Raw genomic sequence first — 15,078 nt, 5'->3', positions numbered from 1 at the left:
CTGAGCTGCAAATTTTGGAATTCCTATGAAAATATGAAAGTGGCAGGAAGATAACCACCGCAAACAGAGTATCTCATACTCTTCCTGGAATAATATTTATATAAAACCCTTTAACAAAAACCTGCTTGTTTTTTCCTCTGGTATCATTCCAGGGGAAGGAAAACCCAGAAAACCCCAGAACTAGAAGGCAGAATTTGAAATCTTGCTCTTGTCCTCTGTGTAGGTTCGCCCCATTAAAGGAAGCAGTGAAATTTTATCACAGCTATTGCTATTCATAAATCTTATATCTATTTTAATTCAGTCTGGTCCCAGCCTCGGAGAGGTGCTGCAGCTCAGTTTGATTACTCCAGAACTACCCTGTAGTGCTGCCAGAAGAGCTGGTGCCCTCCAACCCCTGCTGGCACACGGCTGCTCCCCCGGCCCCGGCTCACAGCCAGGCACTGGGCTGGACCTGGTGCTGGTACTTTTAACTTCATAGGGACAGTTAAAATTAATTGTAACTAATCCATTCACCCTCTGCTCCATACCAGCATACTTTGCACATCTTCAAAACTTCCATGTCCGATCTGGGCTTTCAGTGTGCAGAGGTGTGGCAGCACCGCCAGCAGGTCCCGATGGGAACGCTGGAGCACGGCTCTCACGGACCCCTTTGGGAAGCACAGCCTGGAATTGGAGAGCACACAGACCCAGCTGGCCCTGACCTGAGCCAGGGCTCTCTCAGCACACACCTTCCCAGGAGGGCAAGCCCAGCAGCACAGCCCCAGCACAGCCCAGAGGGGCACGAGGCACCTGCACGTGTCCCCAGGCCAAAGCTCATCAAACAGACCCACGGTAATTTCATCTGCTTAAGGCCAGAAAAAACATTTCCTAATGCAAGTGAGGTGTCCTGGATTTATTTTAGGTATCTGGAGAGCTGCAGTGCAGTTCCTGAACTGGCTGAGCAAGGAGCAGCAGCCTGAGTTCGTAGAAACCCACTCTAGTAAATAATAGTAATTAGTAGTAATTAATAGTAATTAATGTGGCATCCCTGGCTCTGTCCACTGTCCTGTGCTGCCAGAGGACACACTCTAGCTGCACAGAACAGCACACTGAGCACAGGGACAGCACACTGAGCACACAGAACAGCACACTGAGCACACAGAACAGCACACTGAGCACACAGAACAGCACACTGAGCACACAGGACAGCACACTGAGCACACAGAACAGCACACTGAGCACAGGGACAGCACACTGAGCACACAGGACAGCACACTGAGCACACAGAACAGCACACTGAGCACAGGGACAGCACACTGAGCACACAGAACAGCACACTGAGCACACAGAACAGCACACTGAGCACACAGAACAGCACACTGAGCACACAGAACAGCACACTGAGCACAGGGACAGCACACTGAGCACACAGAACAGCACACTGAGCACACAGGACAGCACACTGAGCACACAGAACAGCACACTGAGCACACAGAACAGCACACTGAGCACAGGGACAGCACACTGAGCACACAGAACAGCACACTGAGCACACAGGACAGCACACTGAGCACACAGAACAGCACACTGAGCACAGGGACAGCACACTGAGCACAGGGACAGCACACTGAGCACACAGGACAGCACACTGAGCACACAGAACAGCACACTGAGCACACAGAACAGCACACTGAGCACAGGGACAGCACACTGAGCACACAGAACAGCACACTGAGCACACAGAACAGCACACTGAGCACACAGAACAGCACACTGAGCACACAGAACAGCACACTGAGCACACAGAACAGCACACTGAGCACACAGAACAGCACACTGAGCACAGGGACAGCATACTGAGCACACAGAACAGCACACTGAGCACAGGGACAGCACACTGAGCACACAGAACAGCACACTGAGCACAGGGACAGCACACTGAGCACACAGAACAGCACACTGAGCACAGGGACAGCACACTGAGCACACAGAACAGCACACTGAGCACACAGAACAGCACACTGAGCACAGGGACAGCACACTGAGCACAGGGACAGCACACTGAGCACACAGAACAGCACACTGAGCACACAGAACAGCACACTGAGCACACAGAACAGCACACTGAGCACAGGGACAGCACACTGAGCACACAGAACAGCACACTGAGCACACAGAACAGCACACTGAGCACAGGGACAGCACACTGAGCACAGGGACAGCACACTGAGCACACAGAACAGCACACTGAGCACACAGAACAGCACACTGAGCACACAGAACAGCACACTGAGCACACAGAACAGCACACTGAGCACACAGGACAGCACACTGAGCACAGGGACAGCACACTGAGCACAGGGACAGCACACTGAGCACACAGAACAGCACACTGAGCACAGGGACAGCACACTGAGCACAGGGACAGCACACTGAGCACACAGAACAGCACACTGAGCACACAGAACAGCACACTGAGCACACAGAACAGCACACTGAGCACAGGGACAGCACACTGAGCACACAGAACAGCACACTGAGCACACAGAACAGCACACTGAGCACACAGAACAGCACACTGAGCACAGGGACAGCACACTGAGCACAGGGACAGCACACTGAGCACACAGAACAGCACACTGAGCACACAGAACAGCACACTGAGCACACAGAACAGCACACTGAGCACACAGGACAGCACACTGAGCACAGGGACAGCACACTGAGCACAGGGACAGCACACTGAGCACACAGAACAGCACACTGAGCACAGGGACAGCACACTGAGCACACAGAACAGCACACAGAACAGCACACTGAGCACACAGAACAGCACACTGAGCACACAGGACAGCACACAGGACAGCACACTGTCCCTACCAAAACATGGGCCACGAGGGCAGGGCCAGGCACAGCCGAGGCAGAGCTGCAGCACAGTTGTCCAGCCAGGCTCAGGCTGCTGGCTGCTGCCCTGGGCTGAGCTGCTCCTCCTTGCCCCAGCACCCCAACAGACCTGGCCCTCCAGCCAGGTGAAATCCAAATAAAACACAACAAAAGGCAGGGGAAGGAGGGGCTGCTGTGGTTTCAGTCTCTGCCGTGGCACCAGGTGGCCTGTGATGGTCTCTCACTGGCCTGGGGCCGCAGGAGGGGCAGTGCCAGGGACACCCAGCACAACCTCAGCACCCAGCAGGAGCTCTCCAGGGTCAGGCAGCAGCAAGCAAACCACTACTTCTAGCAAATGCTTTACAAACAACCCCTACGCAAATTTATTTCGGTTGGATTCAAATGAGGATCATTTCACTCAGCTTAGGGGCAAAACACTGAAATAAAAAACCTAATTTTTTTCCACACAGAGATCTTAATCCTGGATTAATTATTTTACACATTTTCCATCTTAATTAAAGCAATATTGCTTCTTTCTTAAGTTCTTTATCTACTTTCTTTAAGTAAAGCTATTTAATACTGGGGATTGTGGAAAACATTTGTTCGTGATTATGCAGACATACAGTCAAACAAGACTGAAACAAGAGCAGCATGCAAAAATGTATTTAAGGACTATCATCCCAAAATGCTGCTAAAAGCTATTAACCAGTACGTGTTAATTGCCACAGCATTCATATTAATTTTCACTTCGGGCCCGACATTGTGGAATATTTCCCCTGATACATTTTAAACAAAGTTTAATTTAAGGAACTGCTTCTATCAACACTTATGAAAATTAACAGCCAAGCAATTAGCACTCATGAATTATCCCTTCCCCCATGCTTGCTACAGCATCATTTTTAAAACAGTTGCTACATGAGAAATTGTTGCTTTTTAACCCATTACCAAAGTAGCCACAAGAAACCTTGTGGCACTACAGAGAGGCACTATTCCTCACCAAAGGATTTTTAGCATTTGTCCAACCAAAAATTACACTGACCAATGTTCAGCTAAATTACCTCCAGTACTCAAGCAAACGCCAGAAAACTTCATAAGATCAGAAAAGCCAAACTTCCTTCTAACTCCATTTGCAGCTAATCATGAAAGCAGAAATAAAAACAACCTGAGAAAATCTGGTCAAAGGCTTTTGGTCTCATAACCCCAGCTTACTCTAGAGCCAAACAATTCCTTCCTCACATTTTTGATCTCTTCTGCACCTCTTTCCTGCCTGAGCATTGTGAAACTCAGCTGGGTCACTGAAATGAGCCATCACCACTCCTGTGTGTCACCTGTGCTACCTGGACAGGGCTTTCAGCTCTGTCTTACACTGAGGCTTTTTTTCCCAACATTATTAAAACTCAGCAAGATGGAACAATAAACTGTCAAAACTTGATTTTCCAAGTCCTGTAAACAGAAATAAACACAAATTTATTTATCAAATGGGTGATCATTTAATTTGCATGCATACAAAAGAAATCAATTTGGCCAGTGATTTCTTAAGCCTTCAAGTAATTTTCTATTCCAATGACACCTGGAGGAATTACAAAGAACTAAATGTTCTTTCGGTACAAAATTCTTAGAAAGCGTATATAAGATTTATTAACCAAGTACAACCCATGTGCTTTACAAAACATGAGAACAGGTCCAGAGCTGAGGTTTACTATAACTATTTAAGGAAAAACTTGAAGAAAGAGTTGAGAGTAGTTACTGTAAGTGTGGCTCCTGTTAAGAACTGAAGTTTTACAATGCATAGAAAACCACAAATCTGTCCTGGGTAGTGGTGGAGCCAGTTGTGTGGATTCCTGAGCTGCTGAGAATGCCTCCACTGTAGCTGTATTTCACAAGGCATATTCTCTACTGTTTTGATAATTAATGAAGTGATCAGGACAGGAAAAAATTAGAGTGCTCTAAAATTTTACTATTTCATAAAATCACAGAAGTGGTTATGAAATAGACACTAAATCTGGCAGGAAACACCTGGAGGATGTGAGCACTGCCCAGGCTGGCATTCCAGCACACAACCTGCTCTGATCAGCTGAAAACAATACCTTCAAGAGGGGCTTAGGGAAGGAGGACCCCGAGGAGGATTTATCTGATTTCAGGTCAGGAGCTGAGTCAGGGGTGAAACCAGCGAGGATGAGGAGCACAGACATGGCACAGAACACTGAGCTCTCCTGCTTTGCAAATGCACCAAGAAAGGACTGGTACTGAGCAACCTGAAATCTGCATTACCAAAATCAAATATGCACAAACCAAAGGCCTGCTTATAGCCCTAAAGATCTGAGGGCCACTGTGAGCCCCTGAGTAAATACATAATTAAGTAGGGTGTTTTTAAGACATGTTTAATTAGGCCCCCAGCCCCTCCTCACTCCCCCACCTCTCCCCAATTATGTACCATTTCCCCCAGAGATACATGGCTCTGTTAATTATGTAAATAAGCCATGCCCTATTCCCAGAAAGAATTATATTTCTGTGAAATACTGCTCATCTATTATCAATAAAAATAAATACAAGACATATGATATGTCATTAAAAATAATTTTTAAAAGTGCGATGATTTCTGGTGTTTTTACTGACTGAAAACACACGAGAACTGAAGTAAAATAATTCACAACTGGACTATGTTTTTTCTAGATCTCAGATGGTCAGCCAAGCATTAAACTAGATAATACATACAGAACTATAGAGAATAAACTTTATATGCAAACTATTGATACACTAACAGAGTAATAGAAACAATGGTGTTAAAATTAATAGATTGAGATTATGCTCTAACAAAATACCCATCCTATTATTTTGGATTGTAAGGAAGGTATCTTGATCTGCAGATCACAGCTGAGATAATTCATATCAAACCCTGCAAGTCACAATTGAGTGACATTGAGGTATTTCCTTAACCTCTTAAACTGACACATAGAGTACAACTTGCTTCCAGTGGACCAAACACCTGCCAAACGTATCTGACTTCAATAGGTGAAAATGAAGATGTTCATTATAGACAACAACAATTAATACAGTAAAGATGAGCTTGGATTATAAAAGAGGGAAGGAAAATTGCTGATGTTTCTCAAGTTTCTGAGAAACAAGACTTGAACATGACTGAATTATAACAGAATTCTCTTTAAAAAGAAGCATTTGATTTTTACCTCCCCTATAGACGAGTTCCATTTAAATGTTTGTCCAACTGAAATTTCATGGCACCAGAACAACAAACCTGGAGTTTAGAAAAAAGGCCTCTTGGTGCTGTCAGCATGAAAGTGCTGCTGTCACTCATTAATGAGGCCAGGAATTTTGAAAACCTGAGTTAGCATTAACTGCCACATGCTAATAAATATTAAATCACAGTAGAGGAGCTTTCATACTTGGACTTCATAGTCTAAAGGTTACCATCTCAGAAATATTCCAGATACTCCTAGAAATGTCAGTGGAATTACGAATCTGGCTTTCCACTTCAAGAACACCTAACAGAATATGAAATTCTTCCATCACAATGGTAATGAAGCTCAAACTCCATCCTCCCACAGGAGATTCCACAAACAAATCCAGTAGAAAACAGATCTGTGGAGTATTTATACTTGTTTTGGAACAATATGACAATGATCCATCACACCAATGTTTATATTTCAGTTTCTAGAGATGATGACAGAGAGAAATATTTGACAATATGGAGCACAGGCAAGCCATTTATCCCCAGGGTGAGCGATACCAGATCCATCTCCTGACCCCCATGACCTGCCAGGTTTGCAGCCAATCTCCTCCCTGTGTTACACAAATGAGCACTTGTGCAGAAACACATTGATTAGTGCTTCGTTCTGCCTTGGATACTGACCTACTGATACTTGTTTTCCACCCTCAACACAGACCATGGCTTCTCCCACTCTCAGTAGAGCACTGAGGACAAAGACATGAGTCATGGAATATTCAGCAAGTGCTGTGATGTGGATAGACAGAACAGTTTTGGGGTTTTTTTTAAATGCCAAATAATCAATCATTTATACAAAGGGTCTCATCATCAACTCTAGACAGACATCCCAGGGCTCTGTCCCAGTAAAGCACCTCACTAACCTGCTGGAGAAGGAAACAGCAAGGTAGAGAAAGTCTCAGTCCAGAATTTTGTAATGGAAACAGGAGAAAGGGCCCTACTGAACCTGGAACCACTACATTTGATTGTTTGTAGACAAGCACTGGCACTACAAAGTCTAAGTGAGCTTGCACAGGAGCAGTGCCTCAGGCTGTCACTGCCAGGGGACCCCAGCACCTGACAAAGCCACCCGGTCACTCACCTTGCCGTCGAATTTGGAGTACTCATTGAAGGGGTTGTTGAGCTGCAGTGGACACTGTTCCAGACGCACAGAGAGGATGGACTGCTTCCCAGAACATGGGGATTTCACTCTAAAATTCTTCTTTTCAAACAGTGAGCTCAGCTCCTCTGCTGCGGATCAGAAAAGAGATTAGAGGCATCTTATGAGGAGATGTGGCAGAGGCTGCTGCTCACCACAGAGAGATAACATCGTAAGAGGGAGCACAAAATCAAATAAACAAACCAACAAATGCTTCAGCAGGGCAGGATCTACTACCACTCCTTCACAGCCCAAGGATATGAAACCATTAAGAAGTTTGAATGATGCTCCTGTTTAAGCTGAGAAAAAGTTGAGTTTCTCCTGTACAGAGAACAGAACTGATCAGTATAAGATCCACTTGAGCCAGGATAACAAGAGAATGACACATTCCTGGTCTTTCTGCTTGCCTACCTTCTCCTAAACAAGCAGGGAACAGGAAGGAAAAGCTGCTGGCACATGAAGAGCACAGTTCCCATGGAGCTGCAGCACATGGCACGGTGCCACAGCACAGGACAGCACCACACTGCCCTGCAATGACACCCACTGCCAGCTGCAGCCCTGGCACACACCTCAGCCCAAAGGATCATCTCTGCAGATTTCACTTCTCGTAGCAGATTGGATACAGCCTCCCCTCATAAAAACGTCAAACTTGAAACCACCATTCCAGATCAACAGTCTGAACAATAAAAACAAAAAAAGCTTTCTAAAACAAAGGGGATCCAAGTTCAGGAGGTCTCTGTGTGGTCTGTGAAGGCTCATAAAAGCCTTTTTATGTGAATAAAGTGCACAGCTGAATTTCCAACAACTCAACTTAGAGGCATACTTTAAAAAACCCTGAAAAGATATCACTTCTTATGTTACAGGGCCACGACGAAATCGGGGCAGAGCCCGGGGTGTTTCAGCACACCAGCACCAACGGGTCTCATCTGCAGGGAGCCGTGACTTAAGCTGGACAAGGCTTCCCACATCTGCTCCAGGAACCAAGAGCCCCCAGCCTCCATCAATCACTGCCCAGAACCAACCCCAGCTCGCCCAGGCCAGCACTCCTGCCCTTGGCTTCCCTCACAGCTCACAGATTTACATCTTGCTTCTCCAGGGAAGTGGAACTGTTCCCAAGGTGGAATGACCCGGGACTTGATCTGCAGGGAGTTGGTTCATTTCTTAGAGCGCAAAATTAAAACCTGTCAAATGATAACTAGTCAAAAGCTCCATTTATTTTTACCAGCAGATTGCCTTAAAATTCAGGCAGTTGGCAGAGGTGCTAAATACTGGCACTGAGAGATCCCCACGGGCTTGTGAGAGGCTGCAATTAACCAAAAAAGCTTGATTTAATCCCTTTCAATGTGGCCACTTTAACTCCATTAGGTTGTTTTGGTTTTTCAACAAGCTCTTATAGCTCTTCATTGGTTTTTAAAAAAATCTAAATCATTATGCTGGAGTATTACCTTTAACTGATAATTTCTGGGCACTTGGAGTTCAACACGAGGTTTTACTCGTACAAGTGAAAAAGCAAGTTTTTATCTACAGCAATTCTGTATGGGCTGAATGCAAGACTTCGGAAGGATTTCCTTGATATAGTGTTAATTTGCATTTTATATGCTCTGAAATGAAGGAATGTAAGATGCAAAGGTACAGAGGATATCCTTAAGGATAAGGGCTCCTCTTTCCCCTCGCTGGAGTGGTGTTGTTCATGCAAGTAAGGCAGAAACACTCAGATCTCAGTGGCAGAGAAAGGAGTAAGCAGAGAAGGAAAATCAGCTCTGCCAACAGAGCCAGAGTGCCTGGAGTTTTTGTGTAACTTATTTATTGTTTAATTTAAACCAGATCTGCAGCAGGCAGGGACTGATCCATTTGCCAGCACGTTCCTCAGGGGGACAAGTGTGACTGCTGGGACAGCTGCTGTGTCTGCAGGGCAGCGCGGAGGGAGGGGATGTGACCATGGAGCCCCCGGCAGCGGCTGCGCAGGACCCGGAGCCAGCTCAGAGGGCAGGAGACACAGGAGAGAGATCTGCATCATCACTGGCCAAATGCTATAAAATATGGAGCAAAGAGTTGGAGGTTATGGTAGATTAACCTTTAAAACCTACAACTCTGCTTTCAGAAAGAGAAAGGCAAAAACATTTCAGAATGCATTAACAGGGGTATCCAACACAGCTGAACACTGAATTAAGGATTAGTGCGACTGTGCTGCCCGTGTGAGCAGCTTTGTTCACTCCTCTGAAAAAGATATTAGAGTGCTGGAGAATGTTCTGCAAATGACAGCCATGGAGATATGAGGAATTAGGCAAAAAAAGGGAGATTACAGAGGGACCTCATTAAGATATACACGAATTTTGAAAGAAGTAGGCATGACAGACCATACAAAGGTTTGAATGTGTGTCAAATACAACAGAAATAGAAACTAGCTTGAACTCTAAAATAGGAAAATTGAGACAGATTTGTAATTTCATATATTACAATTTAAACTATGTAGAACATCCAGTGACAAACACTTAATTATATATTTAACAAAAATAGAATTTAATATTTTTTTGAGAAATCAGTGATAATAGTTTTACCAGGAAAGACCAGATAAGCTAAGACAGCATTTATTATGCTTGCATTTAAGTAGATCATACATCTACTCTTTATTTCTTAAGATTCCTACCTTATCTAAAAAAGTAGCTTCAAAAATCCTCTATAGAAGTAAACTCTACAAAATCCTCCATCACCCAAACACCACAGTGATGCCTTGGAGTGCAGAACCCAAAACAGCCACTCCATAACCTCAGGCCAAACTGGGTGTTCAACACTTTTCCTCTTCTTTTCTTTATTAACACCCCCGGGACAGCACAAAGAATTTCCTCCATGCTTTGAAACCCTAGGGGAAAATCAAACTGCAAATGTTGTAACCATCAAGGGCAGGAATCAAACCAGAAGGAAAAGAAAAGATATTTTCTTTTACCTGAGCAAGAAGTATTTCTGTCTTTCCACTGAACGTTTTTGCATTTTATTTGATTTTGTCTCTCTTTCCGCAGACGTTCTAGTCTCTGAGCTTGAAAAGAAATATTACAACTATAAGTTTGTCAATGAAAGTTTACTATAAACAAAGACATAATTAACTACCTTTATATGAATAAAGATGTTTTATACTGCATATGTAGGGGAAAAAGTCATAAAATTTTAAAGGTGGCACCCCTGAAAAGCAAATACCAACAAAAACATGAAAATGTTCTTGATTTATAATTGAAATTAGAGGATATAAAACATTAATAGAGATCATAAAGATAGTATTAACATGGAAGAGAATAATAAAATGTGAAAACTTCTGTGATTAATATGACATTTCATTATATAAATCATTAATAACGGTCTTAAAGGAATTTTAATGCACAAATGAACTGAAGTGAATATTACATTACAGGAATAAAATTACTGTTATGAATTACTCTACCCGTTTCAAAAATTAAAGATAAATGAACTCAGACTAGACTATTAAAGTTTTAAATATAAAATCCTTTATCTAAAAATCATGAAAATTATAAAATGTCAAAGCGATATAAATTAGCACAGCTTTTTCTTCAGTAGGCTGAAACAGTTTATAGGTAGTAAAATAAATGATTTGTATCTTCACAACATTAGTCAAATCCTAAAATGAATATAATATTTCTTTACATATATTTTGACTCCATCTTCAAAATATGGTTGGAAAAAAAAGCCCCAAAATTGTTCTGATATCAACGAACTTGCAGCCCAGTGTACCACACAATTTAAATTTCCTTTTTTGTTAACAGTAAGAGCTTCCTTGGGGAAAAAAACCTGCTGGAAGCCACCCAAGACAATGACCCCAAAAAACCAGATATGTCATGAAGTGTCCACTCAAAATAAGCAGATTAGACTGGGAAGTAGAACTAACAGTGCTGATCCCTGAAGGAAACAATTTGCTGGATATATTAGCAATTTTGATGTATTGAGATAATTCATTAACTAAAATGGGTTTGTAGAAGAGATTCAAAAATGCTAAATTACTCTGACAATTTTTGGATACAATGGAAGTTCCTTGAGCCTTTTCAGCAATTAAAAAACATTAATAAATATTTTCTATCCCTTCTGTTACTATTCTTTTACATTTAGGTCTTTGAACTGAATTGTGGACAAGGAAGTGATTTTTTTTCCCCATAAAAACTGTCAATCAGGGAACTGATTAAAAAAACACTCCTTTGAGGTTTAACATCTGTAACAAGCAGTTAAAGGTACAAGCACAAATGGGGACTTTGATAAGCATCTCTTGTTTAAGACAACACGATGCCAGAACCTGAATACCTCTAGGTAGCTTCCTCTTAATGAAATAAGAAAAGTATCCCTCCTCATAAGTTTAAATATTGGGAAAACACTGCTGTAGCCTAGATATTTTATTCTGAAAGTAAAGCTCCACATTTGTACTAGTTACTGCCCACACTGCAGCTCAAAGTTTCCTTCCAAAACCCTTTCTTCCCAAACGAGCTACCATAAAATATCTGTTAGATGAGCAGGCAAACAAAGGATAAAGGAAAACTGCAGAGGAGAAACAAGAATACTGCATGTTTTTATCCTGTTTGGTATTTTCACCCCGTCAAAACAAACGCACAAGAGCACAGTCACCACCTTGCCTGACTCCATCCTGCTCCTCCACCCACAGCTGAGCACCAGGCACCACTTCACTGCGGGACCGCGCTACAGCAGCGCCAAGGCAGAGGGAACAGCCAGTCCCCACTGGAAATGTGAACCATCCCAGGCTCACTGGGATAATTTTCAGGCAACAGGCAGGCAGTTTTCAGCGTGAAAAATGTGGCTGACCAAAGGCAGTGGTGGCTGCACCAAGGGTCAGCGCAGAGCTGAGAAGTTTGCTGCTCGCCCACCCCCAGCACCTGGCACTGGCCTCTCCTCCTGCCACGCCAGAGCTGAGGCAGGAAATCTGCTCCCAGCCCTGACCTTAGAACGTGCCCCCAGCTGGCACCTGAAATGACTTCAAACTGTAATTCACACAGAGATTATTCCATCAGTCTGCTCCTTGGTGAAATGATCCTTCTGATCATGTTCTGGAGTAACTCCATAAACCTTCAAACTTTGCCTCTCCTTCCTCATGAGCTGCACCATGGTCTGAGCTCTCCCAGCCCAGGGCTGGATCCCCAGCACACCTTCCTGCCAGGGCTGTAATCTCAGTTTGTTTCCAAACCTCACTCTGCTACAGGAGAGCAGTGCCCCAGCTTCTGTGGAACCTTTTACAACTTCCTTCTTGTAAAAGGCATTTCAGTGTCTCCAACACCACACACATTTTCCTGGTGGAGCAGAGCACAGAGGTGCTTTCTGGGCTCTAGGTGGTGTTATAATACCTGCAGAAATCACTTCTAAAAAATAAAGAGTAACAGAAAAAAAGAGGTCAGTACTGACCACCACACACCTCGTCTATACTTTACCTCACAGAACTCCTGTTCATAATATTCCTCAGGTCTAAGCAGAACTCTGGATATCCCTTATATGAAACCCCACATGGGAGAGCTCTCTGCCAGTCAAAATGAGCGTATTTTGCAAAAGCGTTCACCCTTAAACTTTCTAATTTGGTACCTTAAACCCTAGCTCAAGGTTCTTCTCAGAAATAAAACTTTAGGAGACAAAATACAGACAAATCATTCCCTTTGCTGGCTCACATCAAACTTCATTCCTCTCTTTTATAACAAATATATTTGATGCCTCACTAGGCAGATTTTTTCTCGGAAAATAACTATCCTGTTCAAAAGTTAACACCCCTCAGACAGTAACAATAGAGATATCAAAGACTGTTCATCCACTTTGGATTTGGATTTGATGTCTTCACAGTTTGAATTTTTTTATATATATAAAACTGACTACCTCAATGTTCTTCTGTACAGGAGTAGGTAAAACAGCAATTAAGGCTCAGCTGACAGCACACTGAAGTAACTGAATCATTACATATCCTTCTAGAAAAGGGCCTCAGCATTACAAAAGCAGTTTGACAGATGCTGAGCGAGTCACGCTCTGGTCTGTCCAGGCAAGCCAGACTGAGAGCAGCAGAATGTGAAAGCCAGTGCTGCTGCAAACACCACGCACCTGTGTTTGATCGTCTTCTGATTCCAAAGTCCCAGCTTGAGGTAATATCGACTGATTGGGAATATACATAGCCCTGAGTCTCCCCATTGCTCCCCTGTGGCTCTGAGCCATTATCCCCATGTGCTGATGAGGGATTGAACTTCTCCAGGTCAACGTCGTGGTCGATCAGGACCATCTCGCACATCCCCGTGTCATCGCTGGTCACGTGCGACTGTCGAATGTGAGCGAGGATAATGGTTGGGTTGTCCAGGAAAGCCATTCTGTCCACAAGGCCACCACTTCACTGTACTATCTTCTCTCCATCTTGTTTCATGGACACACGTACCTAGAAAAAATGCACGCCACATTTTAGGAACAAAACCCCTTCAAACACCAAAAGCTCAAACCCCCATTCCAGAAGGTCACTATTTGGGATGCACAAACCCTGACTGGCTTAGGGCAAACTGTTCAGTTCTGCTGCAGTTTACTTATGCTACACTGGGTAGAGATCCATTCAAGGAACAGGGGAGCTGGAGGACAGCTTGAGACCTGAGTCCCAGGACAACAGAGCACAAGAGATACCTACAGACAGGTCCCAGCACTCTGTAACACATGGCTGCTGTAAGGCAAAATACCCCACACAGGAGGATGGCAAGAGAGTACAGAACAGAAACATCTGCTTATTCCAACTAATCCATTTACAAAACCGACAGGGTTTTGGATTTCTTTTCACCCATCCTAACTGTGTTACTATTTTGCTTCTGTACCTACACACCAACTTTTTGACTACCTTATTACAGACCCTCTTCAGGTTTTGTATTTCCAGGAGAAACCTTAAACATGAAGAGATTAGTGTTTCAGGGCAGAATATTGAACATCTGCTGCTGCATGGTGCTTCTCACAGGGCAACTGCTGTAACACAGAAAGCTCTGTGACCAAATACCACACGCCTGAGCTCTAAAGCACTTTAAGAACAGTAATTGCCACTTACCTAAGATATTTCATTCAGAGCACTCAAGTGGCCTTTTGAAACAAAGTAGAGGGCAAAAAGGAAAAGTAAAAAAAAACCCAAACCACAAAACCCAAACCACGCTCACATTGTTATCTGATTTTTCTGTAGCTGTGGGTTTGTAGTTATGTCAATCTAATTCAAGCACAGGCTGACTCTGAAAGGGGCAGCTCCATGCCCTGCCTGGCCCTGCTCCAGGAATTCCACCACCTCCCAAAGCTGGCAGTGGAGCTGTGGGGTGAGCTGGATCAAAAACATGACCTGCTGAAAATAACCAAAAAAAAAAAAAAGAAAAAAAAAGATTCCTGTTCATGCAGCGAGTCTGTCACTGAGCAGGAGCCATGGAGACACCTCCACCTGAGAGGGCTCAGCTCACACACAGAGCAAGACTAGATGCAAATTCCAGAAGTTTGAAATCCCCACTGCTTTTCTAATCAGAGAAAAACACTTTAACTTTATAGAGCTGTATGTGTGTGTTTGGGATTTTGAACTCAGAAGCACCAGCAATCCCCTGGCCTTGCTGCTTGCAAAACTGCTGCTTTAAGTCCTACAAAGCCACAGCCCAAGAAAACCTGCTAAAGGCAGCTGGCCTTCTCCTGGGATATTTTAACAGAGGGAAGGGAAAGAAAGGACCAGCCAGGCTTGTTCCAGGCTTGTTCCAGGGCCAGCAAATGCATTTTGCTATGTTCCCTTTTTTTCCCAAGGGGAAAGGTGTAGGGAAAGGTGCACCAACACAGAGGGGCCCACAGAGCAGCTTCTGCA

General features: G+C 43.9%; 1 protein-coding gene across 5 annotated transcripts in view; it reads right to left on the bottom strand.

Annotated features, from left to right (window-relative positions):
* The window catches only part of MAPKAP1 (MAPK associated protein 1), an 83,593-nt gene that overhangs the window by 59,804 nt on the left and 8,711 nt on the right, over positions 1-15,078 (bottom strand). For 4 of the 5 annotated variants that reach the window (XM_005529151.3, XM_005529154.3, XM_005529153.3 and 1 more), the window contains exons 2-4: positions 13,329-13,653; positions 10,186-10,275; positions 7,185-7,333 (exon numbers count right to left, since the gene is read on the bottom strand). In XM_005529151.3, coding sequence (XP_005529208.1) covers positions 7,185-7,333; positions 10,186-10,275; positions 13,329-13,587 — 498 coding nt within the window. In that variant the 5' untranslated portion in view covers positions 13,588-13,653. The remainder of the gene's footprint in view (positions 1-7,184; positions 7,334-10,185; positions 10,276-13,328; positions 13,654-15,078) is intronic. The other variant, XM_088065909.1, reaches the window with a different exon arrangement.

The sequence above is a fragment of the Pseudopodoces humilis genome, chromosome 22 (assembly GCF_049639895.1).
Source record: "Pseudopodoces humilis isolate 2021_Gansu_Grassland_sample_001 chromosome 22, ASM4963989v1, whole genome shotgun sequence".
NCBI classification, from domain to species: Eukaryota; Metazoa; Chordata; class Aves; order Passeriformes; family Paridae; genus Pseudopodoces; species Pseudopodoces humilis.
Note: the sequence above shows the minus strand (reverse complement) of the source record. Positions and strands in the feature narration are given on the sequence as shown.